Genomic DNA, 27,137 nt, shown 5'->3' with positions numbered 1-27,137 from the left:
CCATCTTTTCACAACACATTCAAGTTGATCTGACAATACTACCGAAGTTTCTCCTTTTAACCTCTCTCAGTCGCCGCCTTCCTACTCCTATCCCCCTCCTCCTCCAGAGCGAATTCACATATCTATTCTCTTTCTAAGCCTGAGACATTTGAGATAAGAAGAGTGTTATGGCTCCTTGTTACATTCCAACCTTCAAGGTCTACGCATGGCCAACACTTAGCTGTTTTAAAATATGACTAAAAGATATCTATCTCCGTCAATGGCAACATATGTTGCTCCAAAAGCTGTATGTACCTTTCAGCATTAATGGTGCCTTCACAGATGTGTAAGTTACCCATGCGTTGGGCCCTAATGCACCCCCATACCATCACACATGCTGCCTTTTACGCTTTGCGCCTAGAACAATCCGGATGGCTCTTTTTCTCTTTGTGTACACAGTTTCCAAAAACAATTCGAAATGTGGTCTCGTCAGACCACAGAACACTATTCCACTTTGCATCAGTCCATCTTAGATGAGCTCGGGCCCAGCCAAGCCGGCGGCGTTTCTGGGTGTTGTTGATAAATATGGCTTTGGCTTTGCGTGGTAGTGTTTTAATGTGCATTTACAGATTTAGCAACCAACTGTAGTTACTGATAGTGGTTTTCTAAAGTGTTCCTGTGATGATATCCTTTACACACTGATGTGGCTTTTTGATGCAGTACCGCCTGAGGGATCCAAGGTCAGGGGCATTCAATGTTGGTTTTCAGCCTTGCTGCTTACTTGCAGTGATTTCTCCAGATTCTCTGAACATTTTGATGATATTACGCAGCGTAGATGCTGAAATCCCTAAATTCCTTGCAATAGCTGCTTGAGAAATATTGTTCCTCAACAATTTGCTCAGGCATTTGTTGACAAAATGGTGAGCCTCGCCCCGTCCTTGTTTGTGAACAACTGAGCATTTCATGGAAGCTGCTTTTATAGTCAATCATGGCACCCACCTGTTCCCAATTAGCCCGTTCACCTGTGGCATGTTCCTAATAAGTCTTTGACGAGCATGCCTCAACTTTCTCAGTCTTTTTTGCAACTTGTGCCAGCTTTTTTGAAAGTTTTCCAGTGCGAACATGATATATCTTGTCTCTGCAGTCTATAAGTTCAAAAGGATTAGCAAATCATTAGCCGGGGCACTAATTAATTTAAACCCTCTTCTCACTCCGGCGCTTACCAAAGGCATGCGGTGAATTTAGGCCTGCGCTTATAAATTTGAGTGTGATGTAAGGATGCCATCATTTAAAGCACATTTAATAAAAAAAAACGTTTTTATGGTCTTACCTTTACTTATAAATGAAGTCCATGCGCAGCTCCTTCTGATCAAAAGCATCGATAACTTGTTTATAGAAGTCTTCCTTATCTTTCATCAGTTTTAAAAATCTCTGTCTCAAAGGAGATCTTTCTTTGCTTCGATTGAAAGTCCAGTTTAGAAAACTGTTTTATTTTAGATATGTAATCCTCCATGTTAAAAGTGCAAGCGAGAGGGAAAAAAAAAAGGATCGCCGCTCACTCTTGCTGCTTGTTGTCACTTCTTCTGCAGCCGAGTAGTCGCAAGAAGGATCACTAGCGCCCTCTACCACCAGGAGGCGGGATTCATTTAATGACTCATATTTGACACACGCGGCTACGGTATATTAATAAAACATAGCTGCTTACTGTTCTTTTTAGCACATTCAATAGCTTGGACCTTAAATCCTACTGAATAGCTCTTAATCATCTTTGCTTTATGCGATTTCAAATTTTTGAAATCAGCCTCCTCCATTTTGAAAATGATGACAGGTGAAGTTCCCATAGGCACCATAAACTGTTAATAATGTTTAGACAAAAGTGGGTATTATATATACTATTATATATATTGTATTTATATAGGTGTGTGTGTGTGTGTGTGTGTGTGTGTGTGTGTGTGTGTGTGTGTGTGTGTGTGTGTGTGTGTGTGTGTGTGTGTGTGTGATGGATATGTGTGTATTTTGGGTATATGCATGTGTGTATGTATGTGATTGTGTGTGTGTGTGTGTGTGTGTATATATATGTATATATATATATATATATATATGTATACGTATACATGTATATATATATATAAATTGTATATATGTGTGTGTACATATGTATATATGCAAGTGTGTGTGAATTTAAATGTATTATATATAGACAATATATAGCAGCAACCACTGAATTGAATTTTATTATATATATTATTGTATTATATATTGTACATATATATATTGTATATGTATAGGGGTGGGACCTAATAAGTTTACTTCTTCCCACTCCCTTTTGAGCCAATCTTGACATCTACAAAAGATTAGGCATATGTAATGTTTTCAATGTAGGTGTAAAAATAATGTATCTATATATTTCTTTTGTATTTTATGTCATTCTCTTGTTTTGTTTGCATGGCTCAAAATAAACCCATTCATTCATTCAAGTGTCACTCGTGACGTGACGAGTTTGACCCGGCGGAAATTCTAGACATGCGCTAATAAAAATAATATTTTGCGAAACGAGTTTGACCCGGCAGTAATTCTAGACAGGTGCATACTATATACCCGGCGGCAATTCAAGGAATTTCGGTATTCTCTTTTTTTTTTTTAACCATTTACACAACATGACAACTTCCCTGTTTTTGGCTTTGGTATTTATCGCGTTTTTCGTCCCCGTCCGTCCAGGAGGCAGATCTGGAATCTGCTGGCCGACGTTTGGATCCGAGCACAACACGGCCCCCAAGAAGCCCCACCACATCAACAACAATTACAACGCCATCAAGGGCCTGATGAAAGTCGCCGGTGAGTTGAAAACTGCATTTTCCCGACGAGCGAGAGGACTTTGGATTTTGCTGAAAAACAATCCCCCCCCTCCAGATTCCACATTCGTCGGGTTCCGGAACGTCTGCTCGGGCGAGAGCAACGTGATGTTCCTCACCAACCCCTTGAACGAGGACCTGCAGCACCCGGTGCACGTTTGGGGCCTGAGGATGGTGGACAGCGCCCAGGAGGCCCAGGTGTTCATCCACCGGGCCAACGTGGGGTACAAAGACCACAACATCACCTGGTGTGCTCGCTCCTCCTGACTGTGCGTCCTTGTGTGGCGCAGCAAGGTCAACCCGGCCGACTGCGTGGACATGGAGTGCGACGCCAAGAAGAAGAGCTTGCTGAAGGACTTGGACGGCTCCTTCTTGGGCTCCGTGGGAACCGTGCTGCCGCAGTCCGAGTACGAGTGGGGAGGGGATCCCAGCAGGGGGCTGGGCGACTACCGCATCCCCAAAGTCATGCTGACGTACCCCAACGGGAGCCGCATTCCGGTGGAGCAGATCGCCCCACACAAAGGTAAACATTGCTTTCGGATTGTTTCGAAAGAAAAATGTCCAGAGAAAGCTAAGCTCTTTTGGGTATTGATTTGAAGTAGTAGCCCGTTTTTGACGAAGGGGACGGGCAAAATTCATCTGAACGTTAACAGGAATGTTTTGGGTAAACATTTAGGAAAGGCAGTAATACAGCATCAATCACAAATGTAACACATTTGGAGAGTAACCTTTAAACAGAAGATAAATACAATGCCAATAAGTGATTTGCCATCCAACAATCTTTGTCCTATGATCCTTGGAAGATCGAGGTTGGTGTGCAAGAAGAACCGAGCAGAGCTATCTACGCAGAGGCCGAGCAATGAGCAGGGGAGGGGCTATAAAAGAATCTTACCTTTAAAACACAGCCCAGCAGGCACTAGATATTGATACAACGTTGATTATACGTACGTGTCCTTTAAAACTGACTTTGTTGCAAAATAGTTGTATTATATTGGTTGGAAAATAACCAAATTTCAACGGTCAAATCAACGTCACAACCTGACATTGATTAAATGTCGTCAAAAAGCATGTTGTTTTAACGCAGGGGTGCCCATTACGTCGATCGCGAGCTACCAGTCGACCGCGGGGGGTGTTTCAGTCGATCTCGAGCCAGGCTTTTAAAAAAAATAGACCTAAAAATTATTGATCATCAATCTTCACCAAGACGTCACTTAAACGACATTCACGGTACCGGAGGGTCTTGTGAGATGACGCTGGCTGCTGCAAGATCATTATTATGAAAATATGACAGAGAGGAAGGCGAGAAACACTTTTTGTTTCAACAGACTCTCGTGCCGTCCCTTCCGTCAAAACTCTAAAGGCCGACTGCACATTTCCTATCTTCACAATAAAAGCCCTGCTTCATGCTGCCTGCGCTAACTAAATACAGAGTCTCGGAAAACTGGCGTGCACAAGCGATCCCTCAGAAAGCTGGCGTGCACATCACTTGTGCACGCCAGCTTTCCAAGACTTTTATTTTGTTAGCGCAGGCAGCATGAAGCAGGGCTTTTATTGTGAAGATAGGAAATGTGCAGTCGGCCTTTAGAGTTTTGACGGAAGTCTGTTGAAATAAAAAGTGTTTCTCGCCTTCCTCTCTGTCATTTTTTCATAATAATGAACTGGCAGCAGCCAGCGTCATCTCACAAGACCCTCGGGTGCCGTGAATGTCAATCAAGCAAGCTACGGAATTTGCCGCCAATGTTTTTCCTGTAAAGTGTATGGAAGCTGGATGAATTAGATGCCAAAAACCAACCACTTTCATGTGGTATTGTACAGAAAGGACCACTTTTTTTCTCCTCCATTCGAAAATGTGGGCGTTATCATCATTACTGTCTGATTCCAATCAATGCAAGTCATCAGAATCAGGTAATACACCAACTTATATTCTTGTCTTTGTGAAAGAAAGACATCTATATGTGTTACACATGCTTGTATTATCATTAAACACATTTAACTTGTTTACAAAAATGTCTCTTTCATAAATAAATAAATATACATGATATATATAAATGAGGTAGATCCCCTCGAGTTGGTCAATTGAAAAGTAGCTCGCCTGCAGAAAAAGTGTGGGCACCCCTGTTTTAACGTAATATTTGTGTGGTAGAATATTGGTTGGGAAATGACCAAAAATCAACGTTAAATCAATGTCGTCAAAAAGCATGTTGTTTCATCGTTGTATTTGTGCTGTAGATTATTGGCTGGGAAATGACCAAATTTAAATTTTAAATCAACGTCATAACCTGACATTGATTAAATGTCGTCAAAAAGCATGTTGTTTCAACGTTGTATATGTGTTGTAGAATATTGGTTGGGAAATGACCAAAATTCAACGTTAAATCAATGTCATCAAGAAGCATGTTGTTTCAACGTTGTATATGTGCTGTAGAATATTGGTTGGGAAATGACCAAAATTCAACAGTCAAATCAACGTCAACCCAACATTGATTAAACGTCGTCAAAAAGTATGTTGTTTTAATGGTTGGGAAATGACCAAAATTCAACGTTAAATCAATGTCATCAAAAAGTATGTTGTTTTAACATTGTATTTATGTTGTCCAATATTGGTTGTAAAATGACCAAAATTCAACAGTCAAATCAACATCAACCCAACATTGATTAAACGTCGTCAAAAAGTATGTTGTTTCAATGTTTTAGTGGTTGGAAAATGACCGAATTTCAACGTTAAATCAACGTCGCCAAAAAGTATGTTGTTTCAACGTTAAGTTTGTGTTGCTCAACGTCAGAACCTAATCCAACAAGTTCTCAACGTTGTTTCAATGTCTTTTGCCTGCTGGGAGAACAGGTGAATGTTGTGAGTGAGGTAATACAACATAAATCACACGAGGACTGTTACTCGGGCTTTCAGACAAAATATTGCCCAAACATTCATTTTTGCCACACCACTACGCTGTGGTTGTCAGGTATGATCCGGGAGAACTGCACCTACGTGAGCGCCTGGCAGTCCTACAAATGTTTCGGACTGAACTACAGGATGCTGGCCATCGAGAGTTTGGATGCCGACACCGAGACCAGACGCCTGTCCCCGGTGGCGGTGCTGGGTGAAGGCTACGTGGACCTCATCAACGGTAGGACCTGGTCTCGAGCCAAACCAGTCCAAGCCAGCCAGAGTCTGACCCCGTTCTGCGTGTCCAGGCCCGCAGGACCACGGCTGGTGTTCGGGGTACACCTGCCAGCTGAGGGTGTCCCTCTTCCACAGCATCGTGGCCACCGACCACGCCTTTGACGTCTTCTTCAGCAGCGTCAGTCCTCAGAAGCTCCGCCTCATGATGCTCAGCGCCGAGCCGTCCGAGGTCAGAGGGTTTCCCCGCTCCTGTTCTTGAGCTTCCTTCCCCGGTCTGAGTTCCTCGGCTTTCCCCGCAGAGCGTCCTGGTTTCTGTCTTCTACTCCAAGCCGCAGAGGTTGGACGTGTACGTGGACGACCGGCTGGTGGCGCCCACCAACGCCAAGTGGAACTGGGACAACAGCGACTACACCCTCAGCAAGCCCACCTATGAAGGTGCGGACCGGCTCCCTGGACCAGGAGACATTTCTTAAAGCGTCCGTCTTTTGACTCCAGGTCAATACGTCCCGGCGCTGAACGCCACCATGGGCGCCAACTTCTTCGACCCGACCTCCAAGATGTTGAAGGTCCTGGTGAGAGGATCCGATCCTGTGGAGATTCGAACCTCCCCGGTCCTCTTCATCGCCTTCGAGCTGCCCGCCGTGACCGAGGACGAGTTCTTCGGCGACGACCTGGTCCAGAATCTGGCCGTGTTCCTCCAAGTCCCCTCGCACATGATCCGGGTCACAAACATCATCCGGGAGGACTCGCGGCGCCGGAGGAGGAGCACGGGGTTGAAGGTGGAGGTGGAGATCAGGAAGCCTCCGGTCCGGCAGGTCACCAACAGCACCGAGGGTGAGCGGAGATGGTTTTGGGTCCGGGGTCGGACGACGACTCGTAATCCTTCCTGTGTCTTCTCAGACGAGGAGGACTTCCAGTTGTTGCGGAACGTCGCGGATGATCTGGGTCAGGCGGTGGTCTCTGGCAACCTCAGTCAGGCCATTGGCTTCAACGTGTCCTCGGTGGGTGTGGTGGCCCCCCCGCCTCCTTCCTCGGACCCCCAATGGAAGGAAGTAAGTCTGCATCTCGCTTCAGGGTCCCAAAACCAAACCCTCTGGGCACCTTTTGTCCTTTTAGGTACATTTATATATGTATGTTGACATATGTATATACATATGTATACATGTGTGTATATATATATATATATGAAGTGAATTATATTTATATAGCGCTTTTCTCTAGAGACTTAAAGCGTGTTGCATAGTGAAACCCATGATCTCCATGGGTTACATTTAAAGCAGTGTGGGTGGCACTGGGGGCAGGTGGGTAAAGTGTCTTGCCCAAATGCACAACGGGAAGTGATTAGGATGACTGAAGCGGAGATCGAACCGGGAACCCGCAAGTTGCTGGCACAGCTGCACTACCGACCGAGCCACGCCGCCCTCAGAGACATATGTATAAGTGTATATGTATGCATATATGTGTATATGTATGTATATATATGTACTCTATGTCTATATTTGTATATGTATGTATACGTGTATATATATGTATGTGTATATGTATGTATATATGTATCTATATATATATATACATGTATTTATATATGTGTGTATGTATGTATATATGTATGTACTCTATGTATATGTGTATATGTATGTATGTGTGTAAATATATATATGTATGTGTATATGTGTGTATATATGTATGTATATATGTACAGTATATATGCATATATATGTATATATGTGTATATATGTATGTATGTGTATATGTGTGTATATATATACATATATGTATATATGTGTATATATATGTATGTGTATATGTATGTATGTGTATATGTATACATCTGTATATGTATGTATAAATGTGTATATATGTATGCGTATATGTATGTATGTATATATGTGTATATATGTATGTATGTGTATATGTGTGTATATATATACATATATGTATATATATGTATGTGTATATGTATACATCTGTATATGTATGTATAAATGTGTATATATGTATGCGTATATGTATGTATGTATATATGTGTATATATGTATGTATATATGTACAGTATATATGCATATATATGTATATATGTGTATATATGTATGTATGTGTATATGTGTGTATATATATACATATATGTATATATATGTATGTGTATATGTATACATCTGTATATGTATGTATAAATGTGTATATATGTATGCGTATATGTATGTATGTATATATGTGTATATATGTATGTATATATGTACAGTATATATGCATATATATGTATATATGTGTATATATGTATGTATGTGTATATGTGTGTATATATATACATATATGTATATATGTGTATATATATGTATGTGTATATGTATGTATGTATGTGTATATGTATACATCTGTATATGTATGTATAAATGTGTATATATGTATGCGTATATGTATGTATGTATATATGTGTATATATGTATGTATATATGTGTATACATGTATGTATAAATGTGTATATGTAACTGTGTATATATATGTGTATATGTATGTATGTATATATGTGTACATGTATATATGTGTATATGTATGTATATATGTGTATACATGTATGTATAAATGTGTATATGTAAGTGTGTATATATGTGTATGTGTATATGTATATATCTGTATATGTATGTGTATATGTGCATACATATGTATACATAAATATACATTGATATGTATGTTTGTATACAAATACTGTATATGTGTATTATTGTATATATATGTTTATGAGTATACATGTATATGTGTATATATTATTGTATATATATAAGTGCATATAAATGTGTGTGTGTGTGTGTATATATATATATATTTTTTTTTTTTGGGGGGGATATATATATATACAGTACATATACATATATATTTACACTATGCTGGTATACGAATAAAGTACTGTGGTACTAATGAATTAAAAAAGTACTGAACTGCCTTTAAAAAACATGTATCTTATTTCATGCACCTTATGGTGCGCCTCGCTGACATTGCTGGTCACATGATGTGAGTCAACACACACACACAGCACTTACAAGCGTAAACAGTGTGGAGACAGAAGGTGGAGCTCCAAACTCCCTCTGCAAGCGGTGCTTTAAAACATAGCTCGCACGTCTCCATGGCGAGAAATAAAGTATCTTTCTGACAAGTATCATTATCACTGCAGTGGGTTGAAGAACAATTCTCTCCATTAAACTCCAGGTGGCGACAGAGGAGGTGACCAGGGAGGAGCCCGAGGTCAGCTTCGTGTCCAGCGTGGAGAGGCTGCTGCTGGTGGTGGAGCCCGAAGTGGGCGGGTACCTGGGTCCTCTGCACCTGCAGCCCAGTCTCATGGCGGTGGGCGAGCAGGTGAGGAAGCTCAGGCTTAGTATTACCACACAGGGGGCGCTGTGGCTCCTTATCACACATTTGAGCCATTTCCTCGAAAATAGAAATGTTTTCAAAAATGAGTAGCTCCATCCATTATTTTTCTATTGTTTATATAATACAGTTTATAAAATAAAACAAACCCTATGCTATTTTTTTTTTAAAGCTCTCATTGCTCAAAAAATAATAATGGATTATAATCAATTATTGACTTATTCAAGGTTCCAATTACTTTGCATCAAATATCCCACTTTGAAATATTTTTTGGGTGTGTTTGCCACAAAATAAAACAGTCTGCTTAGGCTGCTGCCCCCGCGACCCCAACTTGGATACGCGGATAGAAGATTGAAGGGGGATAAAAATAAAAATAAAAACAACTTTAAAAAAATAAAACGTATCATTGACGGATTGATCTGAAGTGGATCTGGACTTAAGTGTTGAAAGTTTAAAAATTATTTTTTTTAAAAAGTGCATAAAAACCTTTTTAAAAAAATATATGTTTAACTTTACACACTTTTATTGTGTAATTTTGCAGTGTTTTTTTTGTTGATCATAATTTTTTTTTTTTTTTAATTGATGGACCTGAAGTTAAAAAATAAAATTTCGCCTATTTTAAAAAAAATTGATGACTGAGACCAAATTTTATATTGTATTTGTTTAGAAAATGTTTTGCTTTGATTTTTCAGTAAGCAGCGAGTTAAAACAGACTCCGTTCACAAAATGAACGTTTTTAGAGCGACCGTGAAAGAGGATGACATTTTTTCAAAATAAAACATAAAAAAAATAACTTTTTGAAGGATAGATCTGAAGTTGATCTCGGAAAAAAAAGGAAAAAAGGTAAAAGTGCATAAAACTATAAAAATATATATATGTAATTATTTACCTTACACATTTACAAGTTGTTTTATTTTTATATTCTAATTTATCACAAAAAAATATTTTGAAGTTAAAACATAATATTTGACCTATTTTAAAGAAAATTTTATGACTGAGACCAAACTTTATTTTGTATTTAAACTGAAAAATACCAATCACAAAATGAGCTTTTTTAAAGTGACCAAAAAAGGGAATTAAAATAAAAAAAAACATTACAAAAAAATAATAAAACCTATCAACGACGTAAAGATCTGAAGTTGATCTAGAGACTTAAGTGTTGAAAGTAGAAAAAAAAGTAAATAAAAGTGCACAAAACCTATATTTTTATATAAATATATTTTCTACTTTACACATTTTAATAGTCTAATTTTGTGGTGTTTTTTGTTGCTCACAGTAAAAAAAAAAAAAAAAACCTTAAGTTGAAAAATAATATTTGACCTATTTTCAACAATTTTATGACTGAGACCAGACTTTATATTTGTTTTGAAATTGAAAAATACCAAAAGCTTTGATAGTTCAGTGTGCAGCGAGTTAAACCAGACTCCATTCACAAATTGAGCATTTTTAGAGTGACCGAAAAAGGGGATTAAAATGAAAAAAAAACATTAAAAAAATAATAAAACTTAACGACGTAAAGATCTGAAGTTGATCGAGAGACTTAAGTGTTGAAAGTTAAAAAAAAAGTAAATAAAAGTGCATAAAACCTATATTTTTATATAAATATATTTTCTACTTTACACATTTTAATAGTCTAATTTTGTGGTGTTTTTTGTTGCTCACAGTAAAAAAAAACAAAAAAACCTGAAGTTGAAAAATAATATTTGACCTATTTTAAACATTTTTATGATTGAGACCAAACTTTATATTTGTTTTGAAACTGAAAAATATAAAAAAACTTGATAGTTCAGTGTGCAGCGAGTTAAACCAGACTCCATTCACAAATTGAGCATTTTTAGAGTGAGCGCGTTTTGCCGAGCCGTGTTAGCCTATGAGATGCGTTAGCCTGTGAGCTGTGTTAGCCTCTGAGCTGCGTCAGCCTATGAGCCATGTTAGCCTATGAGCTGTGTTAGCCTCTGAGCCGCGTTAGCCTCTGAGCCGTGTTAGCCTCTGAGCTGCGTCAGCCTATGAGCCATGTTAGCCTATGAGCCGTATTAGCCCCAGAGCCGCGTTAGCCTATGAGCCGTGTTAGCCTATGAGCTGTGTTAGCCCCTGAGCCGCGTTAGCCTCTGAGCTGCATCAGCCTATGAGCCATGTTAGCCTATGAGCCGTGTTAGCCTCTGAGCCGCGTTAGCCTATGAGCCGTGTTAGCCTCTGAGCCACGTTAGCCTCTGAGCTGCGTCAGCCTATGAGCCATGTTAGCCTATGAGCCGTATTAGCCTCTGAGCCGCGTTAGCCTATGAGCCGTGTTAGCCTATGAGCTGTGTTAGCCCCTGAGCCATGTTAGCCTATGAGCTGTGTTAGCCTCTGAGCCGCGTTAGCCTCTGAGCTGCATCAGCCTATGAGCCATGTTAGCCTAAGAGCCGTGTTAGCCTCTGAGCCGCGTCAGCCTATGAGCCATGTTAGCCTATGAGCCGTGTTAGCCTCTGAGCCGCGTTAGCCTATGAGCCGTGTTAGCCTATGAGCTGTGTTAGCCTCTGAGCCGTGTTAGCCTATGAGCTGTGTTAGCCTCTGAGCCATGTTAGTTTATGAGCTGTGTTAGCCTCTGAGCCGTGTTAGCCTATGAGCTGTGTTAGCCCCTGAGCCATGTTGGCCTATGAGCCGTGTTAGCCTCTGAGCCGCGTTAGCCTCTGAGCTGCATCAGCCTATGAGCCATGTTAGCCTATGAGCCGTGCTAGCCTCTGAGCCGCGTTAGCCTATGAGCCGTGTTAGCCTATGAGCCGTGTTAGCCCCTGAGCCATGTTAGCCTATGAGCTGTGTTAGCCTCTGAGCCGCGTTAGCCTCCGAGCTGCATCAGCCTATGAGCCATGTTAGCCTATGAGCCGTGTTAGCCTCTGAGCTGCGTCAGCCTATGAGCCATGTTAGCCTATGAGCCGTATTAGCCTCTGAGCCGCGTTAGCTTATGAGCCGTGTTAGCCTATGAGCTGTGTTAGCCCCTGAGCCATGTTAGCCTATGAGCTGTGTTAGCCTCTGAGCCGCGTTAGCCTCTGAGCTGCGTCAGCCTATGAGCCATGTTAGCCTCTGAGCCGTGTTAGCCTGTGAGCCGCATTAGCCTCTGAGCTGCGTCAGCCTATGAGCCATGTTAGCCTATGAGCCGTATTAGCCTCTGAGCTGCGTCAGCCTATGAGCCATGTTAGCCTATGAGCCGTATTAGCCTCTGAGCCGCGTTAGCCTATGAGCCGTGTTAGCCTATGAGCTGTGTTAGCCTCTGAGCCATGTTAGCCTATGAGCTGTGTTAGCCTCTGAGCCGCGTTAGCCTCTGAGCCGCGTTAGCCTCTGAGCCGCGTTAGCCTATGAGCCATGTTAGCCTATGAGCCGTGTTAGCCTGTGAGCCGCGTTAGCCTCTGAGCTGCGTCAGCCTATGAGCCATGTTAGCCTATGAGCCGTATTAGCCTCTGAGCTGCGTCAGCCTATGAGCCATGTTAGCCTATGAGCCGTATTAGCCTCTGAGCCGCGTTAGCCTATGAGCTGTGTTAGCCCCTGAGCCATGTTAGCCTATGAGCTATGTTAGCCTCTGAGCCGCGTTAGCCTCTGAGCCGTGTTAGCCTCTGAGCTGCGTCAGCCTATGAGCCATGTTAGCCTATGAGCCGTATTAGCCTCTGAGCCGCGTTAGCCTATGAGCTGCATCAGCCTATGAGCCATGTTAGCCTATGAGCCGTGTTAGCCTCTGAGCCGCGTTAGCCTATGAGCCGTGTTAGCCTCTGAGCTGCGTCAGCCTATGAGCCATGTTAGCCTATGAGCCATGTTAGCCTATGAGCTGTGTTAGCCTCTGAGCCTTGTTAGCCTATGAGCTGTGTTAGCCTCTGAGCCACGTTAGCCTCTGAGCTGCATCAGCCTATGAGCCATGTTAGCCTATGAGCCGTGTTAGCCCCTGAGCTGCGTCAGCCCATGAGCCGTGTTAGCCTATGAGCCGTGTTAGCCTCTGAGCCGTGACCGGAGCTGACCTCTGCCGCCGTCTGCAGGGCGACTGCGTCTCGGTGGGCGTGACCACCCTCACGGTCACGGCCAGCCTGAAGGACTCGCAAGGCGACGGCGTGGACGGCCTGGGGGGAAACGCCAGCATCGTGTTCCGCGGCTGCTGGGCCAACTTCACCGACCTCTCCGTCCTCAGCGGCGGTATACACACATCTCGCCCCAAGTGACTCCGCCCCCAAGTAACCCGCACCCCCTCCTCTCCTGCAGGTGAGAACCTGACCATGGTCTTCACGCTGAACGACTGGAGCGCCCGCTCGCTGCCTTTCACCGTCAGGGAGACCACGTCACCCCCGCCGACGCCGCCCACCACGCCGTCGACCACGCCGGACGGCAGCATCTTCAGCACCGGCGTCACGGCGACGCCCGGCGGCCTGTGCCTGGTCAGCGTCATCTACGCCGTGGCCTGCTGCTCCCAGGACGTCCCCGTCTGCTAGATGGCCAACAAAACTATTATTATTATTTTCTAAAACAGGGGTCACCAACCTTTTTGAAAGCAAAAACTACTTCTTGGGTACTGAGTCATGCCAAGGGCTACCAGTTTGATACACACTTGAATAAATTGGCAAAAACAGCCAATTTGCTCAATTTCCCTTTAATATATAAATCTATATATATATAAAAAAATGGGTATTTCTGTCTGTCATTCCGTCGTACATTTTTACGGAAGGTTTTTTGTAGAGAATAAATGATGAAAAAAACACTTAATTGAACGGTTTAAAAGAGGAGAAAACAGGAAAAAAATTAAAATGAATTTTGAAACATAGTTTATCTTCAATTTCGACTCTTTAAAATTCAAAATTCAACCGAAAAAACAATGAAAATAAAAACTAGCTAATTTGAATCTTTTGGAAAAAAATTTAAAAAATAATTTATGGAACATCATTAGTCATTTTTCCTGATTAAGATTAATTTTACAATGTTGATGACATGTTTTAAATAGGTTAAAATCCAATCTGCACTTTGTTAGAATATATCACAAATTGGACCAAGCTATATTTCTAATAAAGACAAATCATTATTTCTTCTAGATTTTCCAGAACAAAAATGTTAAAAGAAAGTCTAAAGACTTTGAAATAAGATTTAAATTTGGTTCTACAGATTTTCTAGATTTGCCAGAATATTTTTTTTTAATTCTAATCATAAATTTGAAGAAATATTATACAAATATTCTCTGTCAAAAAAACAGAAGCTAAAATGAAAAATTTAATTAAAATGTATTTATTATTCTTTACAATAATAAAAAAAAAACTTGAACATTGATTTAAATTGTCAGGAAAGAAGAGGAAGGAATTTAAAAAGTAAAAAGGAATATATGTGTTTAAAAATCCTAAAAGGTTGTATTTTTTCTGTAAAATTGTCTTTCTGAAAGTTATAAGAAGCAAAGTCAAAAAATTAATGAATTTATTTAAACAAGTGAAGACCAAGTCTTTCAAATATTTTCTTGGATTTTCAAATTCTATTTGAGTTTTGTCTCTCTTAGAATTAAAAATATCGAGCAAAGTGAGACCAGCTTGCTAGTAAATAAATACAATTTAACAAATAGAGGCAGCTCACTGGTAAGTGCTGCTATTTGAGCTATTTTTAGAACAGGCCAGCGAGCGACTCATCTGGTCCTTACGGGCACGGCGTTGGTGACCCCTGGTCTAAAACATGATTTTTTTTTCTCTTTTTCTTGCTTTTAATCTTTAAAATAAATTATTTGATGATTTGAATCCATTCTCAGTGTGCAGTTGGGTTTGGCCACCGTTCGATGGCGCCCTCGTGTGGACAACTAGGAAATGACAACAACAACAGCGTCTTGACTGGGGTCCTCTCCATGGTGCTGAAAGACCCCAGCTGCGGTTTTTTGCGCCGACCACTAGAGGGCGGCAGAGCTCCAAGGCAACCGGTGACAAATTCTGCAAGCCTTATTGATGTCAATGATGATAAATATTATCTAACTTTTTTTTGTCATTAAAAAACGAGTTCAAATTCACAAGTTTTGTTGTTGTTGATGCAAATTTTAGTTTCCTAATGAAGCCTTAGCTTGACGCTCCTTCGCTTTCTCCTTGCTGCTCTGCGGCGATGACAACAAACTCCAAACGTTCAGATCGTTTACTTAATCGTTCCAACTAATAACGATGTGGCAAACATGTATTGCAATATAAAGCGAAAAGTGTTCCAGGAAGAAAGAGTAAGACTAAGGGCGACGCCTGACTGCCATTACCCACAACACACTGTGTGCAAACCTAATTGACCCTCTCCCTGACCACCTGAGGGCACCACAGACTGTGGATGCTTTAAAAGGCTTAAACGTTAAAGTAGCAATGATTGTCACACACACACACACACACTAGATGTAGCGACGTCATTCTCTGCCTTTGTCCTGTCACCTGTGATCACCCCCTGGGAGGTGAGGGGAGCAGTGAGCAGCAGTGGTGGCTGCGCCCGGGAATCATTTCTGGGTGATTTAACCCCCAATTCCAACCCTTGATGCTGAGTGCCAAGCGGGGAGATAACGGCTCCCATTTTTACAGTCTTTGGTATGACTCGGCCGGGGTTTGAACTCACACTGAGTAGGTAAAACCCTTCAAAAACGTCAAACAATAACGATGTGGGAAACAGGTATCGCAAAATAAAGCGAAATGTGTTCCAGGAAGAAAGAGTAAGAGTAAGGGCGACGGCTGACTGCCATTACCCACAACACACTGTGTCCAAACCTAATTGACCCTCTCCCTGACCACCTGAGGGCACCACAGACTGTGGATGCTTTTTTAAAAAAGGCTTAAAAGTTCAAATACCAATGATTTTCACACACAACGTGTGGCGACGATATTCTCTGCATTTGACCAGTCACCCGTGATCACCCCCTGGGAGGTGAGGGGAGCAGTGAGCAGCAGCGGTGGCTGCGCCCGGGAAAATTTTGGGGTTTTTTAACCCCCAATTCTAACCCTTGATGCTGAGTGCCAAGCGGGGAGGTAACGGCTCCCATTTTTACAGTCTTTGGTATGACTCGGCCGGGGTTTGAACTCACACTGAGTAGGTAAAACCCTTCAAAAACGTCAAACAATAACGATGTGGGAAACATGTATCGCAAAATAAAGCGAAATGTGTTCCAGTAACAAAGAGTAAGAGTAAGGGCGATGCCTGACTGCTATTACCCACAACACACTGTGTCCAAACCTAATTGACCCTCTTCCTGACCACCTGAGGGCACCACAGACTGTGGATGCTTTTTTAAAAAAGGCTTAAAAGTTCAAGTACCAAACCTAATTGACCCTCTCCCTGACCACCTGAGGGCACCACAGACTGTGGATGCTTTTTTTAAAAAAAGGCTTAAAAGTTCAAGAACCAATGATTTTCACACACGAAGTGTGGCGACGTTATTCTCTGCATTTGACCTGTATCCCATGATCACCCCCTGGGGGGTGAGGGGAGCGGTGAGCAGCAGCGGTGGCCGCGCCCGGGAATAATTTTTGGTGATTTAACCCCCAATTCCAACCTTTGGTGCTGAAAACCAAGCAGGGAGGTAACGTCCAGCATTCTGTTTTTGTTGACTTTGTAGCCAGTTCAGTTGTAGTTTTGTCCCGCTCAGCCTTCCCTAAGCTTAAATGCCTTTTCTTAGGGTCAGTCGCCTATTGTTTATTTTTGCTTTAAGCATTTGACACCTTTTTTTTTTTCTTACCTGCACCCTGCCTCCAGCTGTTTCCCGACATCTACAAAGCAATTAGCTACCGTCCGCCACCTACTGGTATGGAAGAGTATCACACGGTTATTCTGCCGACCTCTCAACAAGAACACATCATTTGCAGACTACTATACACTAGTGTGCCGCGGCACGGTGGTTGAAAAACACTAGAGGGGGACACATTTTATGGCAGCACAGAAATATACTGAAATATTATTATTATTATATTGTTGTTGTTTTTGTCATGAAGAAAATGATTCCAAATTCACACGTTTTGCAAAATGTCAAATATGTAGATATAATTGTTGTTGTTTTTTTAACATGAAAGTCAAAAAAAAAAAGTGTTTTCAAATAAAATAAACTTATTTTGAAGGCGTGGCGGCGGTCATCTTGAAGTTGTGTCGCGCCACGATTGCATTATTATATATTAGGATGACATCATTATGATTATTTTGATGACATCATACTGTGTGAATGTGTCTATCTGTGTTGGCCCTGCGACGAGGTGGCGACTTGTCCGGGGTGTACGCCGCCTTCCGCCCGAATGCAGCTTGTCCCCGAAAGCGACAAGCAGTAGGAAATGGACGGATGGATGGAAATGAGTCTACTCTGTAGTATTAGTGTTATTTTTGTCATCTTTAAGAACAGTGTTTTTCAACCACTGTGCCGCGGCACACTAGTGTGCCATGGGAGATGATCTAATTTCACCTAATTGGGTTAAAAAATCTTTTTGCAAACCAGTAATTATAGTCTGTAAATTTTATTTTTGTCATTTTTAAAAACAGTGTTTTTCAACCACCGTGCCGCAGCACAATTTCACCTATTTGGGTTGAAAATATTTTTGCAGACCAGTAATTATAGTCTGTAAATGTTATTTTTATCATCTTTAAGAACAGTGTTTTTCAACCACCGTGCTGCGACACACGAATGTGCCGTGGGAGATTATCTAATTTCACCTAATTGGGTTAAAAATATTTTTGCAGACCAGTAATTATAGTTTGTAAATGTTATTTTTATCATCTTTAAGAACAGTGCTTTTCAACCACCGTGCCGCGGCACAATAGTGTGCCTTGGGAGATGATCTAATTTCACCTAATTGGGTTAAAAATACTTTTGCAAACCAGTAATTATAGTCTGTAAATTTTATTTTTGTCATTTTTAAAAACAGTGTTTTTCAACCACCGTGCTGCAGCACAATTTCACCTAATTGGGTTAAAAAATATTTTTGCAGACCAGTAATTATAGTCTGTAAATGTTATTTTTATCATCTTTAAGAACAGTGTTTTTCAACCACCGTGCCGCGGCACACTAGTGTGCCATGGGAGATGATCTAATTTCACCTAATTGGGTTGAAAATATTTTTGCAAACCAGTAATCATAGTCTGTAAATGTTATTTTTGTCATCTTTAAGAACAGTGCTTTTCAACCACCGTGCTGCGACACACTAGTGTGCCGTGGGAGATTATTTAATTTCACCTAATTGGGTTAAAAATATTTTTGTAGACCAGTAATTATAGTCTGTAAATGTTATTTTTGTCATCTTTAAGAACAGTGTTTTTCAACCACCGTGCCGCGGCACAATAGTGTGCCGTGGGAGATTATCTAATTTCACCTAATTGGGTTAAAAATATTTTTGCAGACCAGTAATTATAGTCTGTAAATGTTATTATTATCATCTTTAAGAACAGTGTTTTTCAACCACCGTGCTGCGGCACAATAGTGTGCCGTGGGAGATTATCTAATTTCACCTAATTGGGTAAAAAATATTTGCAGATCGGTAATTATAGTCTGTAAATGTTATTTTTATCATCTTTAAGAACAGTGCTTTTCAACCACCGTGCCGCGGCACACTAGTGTGCCATGGGAGATGATCTAATTTCACCTAATTGGGTAAAAAATATTTTTGCAAACCAGTAATCATAGTCTGTAAATGTTATTTTTGTCATCTTTAAGAACAGTGTTTTTCAACCACCGTGCTGCGGCACACTAGTGTGCCATGGGAGATGATCTAATTTCACCTAATTGGGTAAAAAATATTTTTGCAAACCAGTAATTATAGTCTGTAAATGTTATTTTTATCATCTTTAAGAACACTGCTTTTCAAACACCGTGCCGCGGCACACTTGTGTGCCATGGGAGATGATCTAATTTCACCTAATTGGGTTAAAAATATTTTTGCAAACCAGTAATTATAGTCTGTAAATTTTATTTTTGTCATTTTTAAAAACAGTGTTTTTCAACCACCGTGCCGCAGCACAATTTCACCTAATTGGGTTGAAAATATTTTTGCAGACCAGAAATTATAGTCTGTAAATGTTATTTTTATCATCTTTAAGAACAGTGTGCCGTGGGAGATTATTTAATTTCACCTAATTGGGTTAAAAATATTTGCAGACCAGTAATTATAGTCTGTAAATGTTATTATTATCATCTTTAAGAACAGTGTTTTTCAACCACCGTGCCGCGGCACAATAGTGTGCCGTGGGAGATTATCTAATTTCACCTAATTGGGTAAAAAATATTTTTGCAGACCAGTAATTATAGTCTGTAAATGTTATTTTTATCATCTTTAAGAACAGTGCTTTTCAACCACCGTGCCGCGGCACACGAATGTGCCGTGGGAGATGATCTAATTTCACCTAATTGGGTTAAAAATATTTTTGCAGACCAGTAATTATAGTCTGTAAATGTTATTTTTATCATCTTTAAGAACAGTGCTTTTCAACCACCGTGCTGCGGCACACTAGTGTGCCGTGGGAGATGATTTAATTTCACCTAATTGGGTTAAAAATATTTTTGCAAACCAGTAATTATAGTCTGTAAATTTTATTTTTGTCATTTTTAAAAACAGTGTTTTTCAACCACCGTGCTGCAGCACAATTTCACCTAATTGGGTTAAAACTATTTTTGCAAACCAGTAATTATAGTCTGTAAATTTTATTTGTGTCATTTTTAAAAACAGTGTTTTTCAACCACCGTGCCGCAGCACAATTTCACCTAATTGGGTTGAAAATATTTTTGCAGGCCAGTAATTATAGTCTGTAAATGTTATTATTATCATCTTTAAGAACAGTGCTTTTCAACCACACGAATATGCCGTGGGAGATGATCTAATTTCACCTAATTGGGTTAAAAATATTTGCAAACCGGTAATTATAATCTGTAAAAATTGTGTTGTTGTTGAGAGCTCGGCAGCGTAACCGTGTAATACTCTTCCATGTCAGTAGGTGGCAGCCGGTAGCTAATTACTTTGTCGATGTGAGAAACAGCGGGAGGCAGGGTGCAGGTAAAAAGGTGTCTAATGCTTAAACCAAAAGTAAAAATAAGGTGTGTGTCCTTAAGAAAAGGCATTGAAGTTTAAGGAAGGCTATCAGTAGGTGGCAGCTGGTAGCTAATTGCTACGTCGATGTGGGAAACAGCGGAAGGCAGGGTACAGGTAAAAAAAAGGTGCCTAATGCGTGCAGCTGAGGAAAGGCATTGAAGCTTAGGTATGGCTATGCGGAACGGAACTAAAACTGAACTGGCCGCATAGTCAACAAAAAGAGAATGCTGGACGACAGCAAAGACTTACTGTGGAGCGGAATGAATGTGTTTTGTGAACTGAAAAACAGTTTTAGAAGGTGAAATAAATAATAAACCAGATGTACGGAGGATCAAAAGCATTTATCGGGGTGGGGAAAGTCACATGTCACACCCACAACATGTTTGACCGTCAAAAACCGTGGTAATAGTCCACATTTGTATCATTGAATTGATTAACGTGGATCAATCAAAGAACCGCTGAGTCAACAGGTCTCTCCAGCCCCCACCAATCCCTTATACAGCTGCAAAAGTGGGCGTGTCCTCAAGCCCCTCCCCCCGCCTCTATTTAGTTCTTCCAAACTTGATCCCCCGTGCACTCTGTGGAGCAGCCGCTGAAGAGTGGACGCAAAGTTGCCAAACCCCGGGGTCTCCCCCCACCCCCGCCAGAGGATGGGTGTCTCTCCCGTGGCGGCTCTCTGCGGGGCTCTGCTGCTGGCGCCCCACGTCTGCCCCCTCGCCCTGTTCCCGGCGGGCAGGGAGACCAGGTCCGGGTACTTCAAGAAGGTCTGGGTGGACAAGAGGGCGTCCGTGGAGCCTCACGACTACATGCTGTCCATCTACAAGACCTTCTCCACAGCAGAGAAGCTGGGACTCAACGCCAGCTTCTTCCGCTCCTCCAGGGCCGCCAACACCATCGCCAGTTTTGTGGACAACGGAGAAGGTAAGCGTCCGGAAAGTTCTCACAGGACGTGGATTCACCGTGGTTGTTCCCTGCAGACGACCTCCCGCCGGCTCCTCTGAGAAGACAACGGTACATATTCGACGTCTCCACCCTCTCCCAGGGAGCCGAGGTCCTGGGAGCCGAGCTGCGGATATACACCAAAGTGTCCGGGAACTGCGGACCGTCCGGACCGGTGGAGGTGCAGCTCGCCTCCTGCCAGGACCGCCGACCCTTCCGCTCCAAAACCTTGGACTTCCAGGGGTGTGGGCGGCCCAGGTGGGAGGTTCTGGACGTGTGGGAGATCTTCAAGGAGTGGCGGACGCAGAGTCCGGAGGGAGTTTTCTGTGTGGAGCTCACCGCTTTGCTGGAGACCTCCGAGAAGGAGCTGGACCTGCGTGTCCTCGGTCTGCACAGGCACGCCAGACCCCGGCAGAAGAAGGCCATCCTGGTGGTCTTCACCAGGTCTAAGACGCTGTTCAGCGAGAGGCTGCGAGCCAAAGGGAGCAAACCCGGCCGCAGCAGGCGGACGGCGTCCAGGAGCCGCCACAAGACCAGGCCCGGCGGGAAGTCCAAGTCCAGGTGCAGCAAGAAGCCGCTGCACGTCAACTTCCGCCAGCTGGGCTGGGATGACTGGATCATCGCCCCGCTGGACTTCCAGGCCCACCACTGCCAGGGCGTGTGCGACTTCCCGCTGCGCTCCCACCTGGAGCCCACCAACCACGCCATCATCCAGACCCTGATCAACTCCAAAGACCCCGGGCACACGCCGCCCAGCTGCTGCGCGCCCGCCAGGCTCAGCCCCATCAGCATCCTCTACATCGACGCCGGCAACAACGTGGTCTACAAGCAGTACGAGGACATGGTGGTAGAGGCCTGCGGGTGCAGCTAGGGACCACGTCGCCTTGGAATCTTCTAGAAAGAACTCGCCCCAACGATCCTGCTTGGGAGAAAACTGCACACCTGTCTAGATCTGGCCCGCCAAGGCAAGTAGTCGTTTGGGCTGTTTTGTGCCGTTTGTGGAGTTGTTGTTGTTTTTAAGTCATTCCAAAATGCCTTTTTGACCCCCAAGTTGTCTGAATCCCACACGCATCTTGTCCAAGTCCCTGCAGACTTGTCCCAAGCCTTTGTGCTACATTTGTGCAACATTTGTGCTATAATTGTGTCGTCAAAATTATGTTTATACAGCTTTAATGTTGGTAAACGTTTTACCATTCACATGCAGCCCCCCAAAATTGTCCAAAAATCCTCAAAATCAATCCAAATTTGTACTATACATTTGTGCTACCATTGTGCTACATTTGTGCTACAATTGTGCTATAATTGTGTCGTCAAAATTATGTTTATACATCTTTAATGTTGTTAAACGTTTTACTATTCACATGCAGCCCCCCCCAAAATTGTCCAAAAGTCCTCAAAATCCGTCCAAATTTGTACCAAACATTTGTGCTACAATTGTGCTACATTGATGCTATAACTGTGTCGTCAAAATTATGTTTATACAGCTTTAATGTTGTTAAACGTTTTACCATTCACATGCAGCCCCCCAAAATTGTCCAAAAGTCCTCAAAATCCCTCCAAATTTGTACTAAACATTTGTGCAACCTTTGTGCTACTTTTGTGCTACATTTGTGCTACAATTGTGCTATAATTGTGTGGTCAAAATTATGTTTATACAGCTTTCATGTTGTTAAACGTTTTACCATTCACATGCAGCCCCCCAAAATTGTCCAAAAATCCTCAAAATCCCTCCAAATTTGTACTAAACATTTGTGCTACCATTGTGCTACATTTGTGCTATAATTGTGTCGTCAAAATTATGTTTATACAGCTTTCATGTTGTTAAACGTTTTACCATTCACATGCAGCCCCCCAAAATTGTCCAAAAATCCTCAAAATCAATCCAAATTTGTACTATACATTTATGCTACAATTGTGCTATAATTGTGTCGTCAAAATTATGTTTATACAGCTTTAATGTTGTGAAACGTTTTACCATTCACATGCAGCCCCCCAAAATTGTCCAAAAGTCCTCAAAATCCCTCCAAATTTGTACTAAACATTTGTGCTACCATTGTGCTACATTTGTGCTACATTTGTGCTACAATTGTGCTACATTTGTGCTATAATTGTGTCGTCAAAATTATGTTTATACAGCTGTAATGTTGGTAAACGTTTTACCATTCACATGCAGCCCCCCAAAATTGTCCAAAAATCCTCAAAATCAATCCAAATTTGTACTATACATTTGTGCTACCATTGTGCTACATTTGTGCTATAATTGTGTCATCAAAATTATGTTTATACAGCTTTAATGTTGTTAAACGTTTTACCATTCACATGCAGCCCCCCCAAAATTGTCCAAAAATCCTCAAAATCAATCCAAATGTGTACTATACATTTGTGCTACAATTGTGCTATAATTGTGTCGTCAAAATTATGTTTATACAGCTTTAATGTTGTTAAACGTTTTACCATTCACAAGCAGCCCCCCAAAATTGTCCAAAAGTCCTCAAAATCCGTCCAAATTTGTACTAAACATTTGTTCTACCATTGTGCTACATGTGTGCTACATTTGTGCTACAATTGTGATACATTTGTGCTATAATTGTGTCGTCAAAATTATGTTTATACAGCTTTAATGTTGGTAAACGTTTTTCCATTCACATGCAGCCCCCCAAAATTGTCCAAAAATCCTCAAAATCAATCCAAATTTGTACTATACATTTGTGCTACCATTGTTCTACAATTGTGCTATAATTGTGTCGTCAAAATTATGTTTATACAGCTTTAATGTTGTTAAACGTCTTACTATTCACATGCAGCCCCCCCAAAATTGTCCAAAAGTCCTCAAAATCCCTCCAAATTTGTACTAAACATTTGTTCTACCATTGTGCTAAATTTGTGCTACAATTGTGCTACATTTGTGCTATAATTGTGTCGTCATAATTATGTTTATACAGCTTTAATGTTGTTAAACGTTTTACCATTCACAAGCAGCCCCCAAAATTGTCCAAAAGTCCTCAAAATCCATCCAAATTTGTTCCAAACATTTGTGCTACCATGGTGCTGCATTTGTGCAAAATTTGTGCTATAATTGTGTCGTCGAAATTATGTTTATACAGATTTAATGTTGTTAAGCGTTTTATCATTCACATGCAGCCCCCCAAAATTGTCCAAAATCCCTCCAAATTTGTCCTAAACATTTGTGCTACATTTTTGCTGCAAATGTGCAACATTTGTGCTGTCAAAATGATGTTATTATGGTTTTATTGTGGTTAAACATTTTATCATTCACATGCAGCCCCCCCAAAATTGTCTAAAATTCCTCAAAATCTCTCCAAATTTGTACCAAAGGTTTGTGCTATATTTGTGCTACAAATGTTGCACATTTGTGCTGTCAAAGTTTTGTTAATCTGCTTTTAACGTGGTTAAACGTTTGATCATTCACGTGCAGCCCCGCCACAATTGTTTGTCCCAAACATTTGTGCGACATTTGTGCGACATTTGTGCTGTCAAAAATGATGTTAATATGATTTCAATATTGGTAAGCATTTTATCATCTATGTGTGAATAATAAAATGTTCAAAACATTAAAACCAAAATAGCAACAATGTTTTTTTTTTACGGCATAAATGTAGCACAAAGAAAGAAAAAAATTATGTTTGCATTATGAGGAGAAAATTGTGCTGAAATATTTCTGGACTAATTCCATTCTTATATATTGTAAGATTGCTAATTAAAGTACTTCCCATTCTACGTGCTGAATTTACACTTTTTTCTTTTTCTGTCTTTTTAAAAAAAAAACACGTTAAATGGTAAATGGGTTGTACTTGTATAGCGCTTTTCTACCTTCCCGCTTTAAAAAAAAAAAAAGTACTCAACATTACAGTGAAGAGCATTTAACTGTATGGGGCGGGTGTTGTTGTTATGTTTTAACACGTGAGCAAAAATGTTGGTTGCGAGCGCCGCAAGTTAGCGCACGAATGTCGATGTAAAATTATATCCAGGCAGAGGACATTAATCCATAAAAATAAGGAGAAGCTGCGGAGAATTACTTCCTGTTCCTGACTATGGAACTAAGCCTTCTAGGTAATGTAGTATAAGCATTTACGCACGAATGTCAATGTAAAATGATATCCAAGCAGAGGACATTAACCCATAAAAGTAAGGAGAAGCTGCGGGGACTTACTTCCTGTTCCTAAAAACGGCACTAAGCCTTCTGGGTAATGTAGTATAAGCATTTACGCACAAATGTCAATGTAAAATGATATCTAGGCAGAGGACATTAATCCATAAAAGTAAGGAGAAGCTGCGGAAACTTACTTCCTGTTCCTGACTATGGCACTAAGCCTTCTGGGTAATGTAGTATAAGCATTTACTTGATAGTTGACATGTATTTATACATTTATTGAACCTTTTTTTTTTTAATCCAGGGTAAGAACATATTTCCGAGCAAAGAGGCATCATTGACATGCTAGAGATGTTGAAGTGTGATGATAATCCCTCATCGGTATTTCTTTCTGTAATTATTGCAATTTAAAACATTTTTTGAATAGTTATACATTTTATACAACCAAATATAAAAATATGTTATATTATTTATTCATTTTCAAAAATATTATTAAATATATTATATATATTTTTTTTTAATTTACTATAGTGAAAAATATATATTTTATAACTGTTGTTATTTATAATGAAACAGTAACTGGACAGTGTGCTTTTACTGCCATCTAGTGACTCCTTTTTAAACTACTACGGTATAAAAAGAGTGGAACATCAGTACAAAGTATTTTTGTTTCAAAAACATGGACTGTTAAGGTTAGAAGGAGCACTTGAAACGTTGATAACACGATGAAATTGAACAAGTACGTCTGAAAATGTGCAAAATTGTCTCTGCTCGCACCAACGACATCATTAATAATAAAGTGATGGATGAATGGGTGCACGTGTACCTAATAAAAGGGCCACGGGGTGAAGAGGGGGTCAGCAGACAACACCATCGTCCATGGGTGGCCCGTGTGTGTGTGTGTGTGTGTGTGTGTGTGTGTGTGTGTGTGTGTGTGTGTGTGTGTGTCTGTGTGCAACTAATAGAGGACAAACAAGTGGGCGTGACCTCTCCATGGTCTCCCGTCCCCGCCGGTTGGCACAATGGCAGAGGAGGATCCCGACTTCAGATTAAGACTGAGGAGGGTTCAAAGGTCAAGTGTCCCATTGTCCAAGCATGGTGCGCGACTCCTCACCAAAGGGCGGCCGTCAAGCGGGGAGGAGGGAAAAAGGAATGCGAGCGACGTTCTCTGCCAACGACAATGTGAGGTCTTTAAAAAAAAAAGAAGAAAAAAGTCTGGAATGCTGTGTCGCTTTAAGTCCACCCTCAGAGGAGCTTGTGCTCTATCGCAGATTTGTGCTGGGCATGCATATATATATATATATATATATATATATATATATATATATATATATATATATATATATATATATATATATATATATATATATATATATATATATATATATATATATATATATATATATATATCTTTATATACATACATGTATATATATATTTATACATATACATGCATATATATGTATATATACACATATATACATATATATGTGTATATATATGTATGTATATTAATATATACATGTATATATATATATGTCTGTATATACATATACGTATATATACACATATATATGTATATATACATGTATATATATATATATATACATGTATATATATATATATGTATGTATACAGTATATATGTATGTATGTGTATATATGTATATAAGTATATAAACTATACTGTGCATTTATATATATATATAAACGTGCTCATTAAAAGTTCAATAAGTATCCTAAAAAAATTTAATAAATAATAATAAAATG

The 27,137-nt window shown here is 40.7% G+C and overlaps 2 protein-coding genes across 2 annotated transcripts in view; both read left to right on the top strand.

The window, feature by feature from the left end:
• LOC133550852 (fibrocystin-L-like) overlaps nt 1-15,307 on the top strand; it is an 80,907-nt gene extending 65,600 nt beyond the window's left edge. The window contains exons 52-62 of the mRNA XM_061896938.1: nt 2,698-2,814; nt 2,890-3,055; nt 3,122-3,354; nt 5,792-5,956; nt 6,024-6,181; nt 6,252-6,387; nt 6,448-6,786; nt 6,853-7,004; nt 9,157-9,303; nt 13,317-13,470; nt 13,537-15,307. Coding sequence (XP_061752922.1) covers nt 2,698-2,814; nt 2,890-3,055; nt 3,122-3,354; nt 5,792-5,956; nt 6,024-6,181; nt 6,252-6,387; nt 6,448-6,786; nt 6,853-7,004; nt 9,157-9,303; nt 13,317-13,470; nt 13,537-13,763 — 1,994 coding nt within the window. The 3' untranslated portion in view covers nt 13,764-15,307. The remainder of the gene's footprint in view (nt 1-2,697; nt 2,815-2,889; nt 3,056-3,121; nt 3,355-5,791; nt 5,957-6,023; nt 6,182-6,251; nt 6,388-6,447; nt 6,787-6,852; nt 7,005-9,156; nt 9,304-13,316; nt 13,471-13,536) is intronic.
• A 5,790-nt stretch (nt 15,308-21,097) lies between these two features.
• On the top strand, nt 21,098-22,128 carry gdf6b (growth differentiation factor 6b). The gene is made up of 2 exons (XM_061899507.1): nt 21,098-21,239; nt 21,296-22,128. The coding sequence occupies exons 1-2, from the start codon at nt 21,125-21,127 to the stop codon at nt 22,126-22,128; spliced, it is 948 nt and encodes a 315-aa protein (XP_061755491.1). The 5' UTR covers nt 21,098-21,124.
• Nucleotides 22,129-27,137: the final 5,009 nt, after the last annotated feature.

Source organism: Nerophis ophidion, linkage group LG04 (assembly GCF_033978795.1).
Source record: "Nerophis ophidion isolate RoL-2023_Sa linkage group LG04, RoL_Noph_v1.0, whole genome shotgun sequence".
Taxonomy (NCBI): Eukaryota; Metazoa; Chordata; class Actinopteri; order Syngnathiformes; family Syngnathidae; genus Nerophis; species Nerophis ophidion.
This window is presented reverse-complemented; position numbering and strand designations above follow the sequence as displayed.

Excerpts from the sequence above, each read along its gene's own strand:
- gdf6b (XM_061899507.1), top strand. The coding sequence starts at position 21,125 with ATGCTGTCCATCTACAAGACCTTCTCCACAGCAGAGAAGCTGGGACTC. Across the intron at positions 21,240-21,295 it reads TTTTGTGGACAACGGAGAAG|ACGACCTCCCGCCGGCTCCT; the intron begins GTAAGCGTCCGG and ends TGTTCCCTGCAG.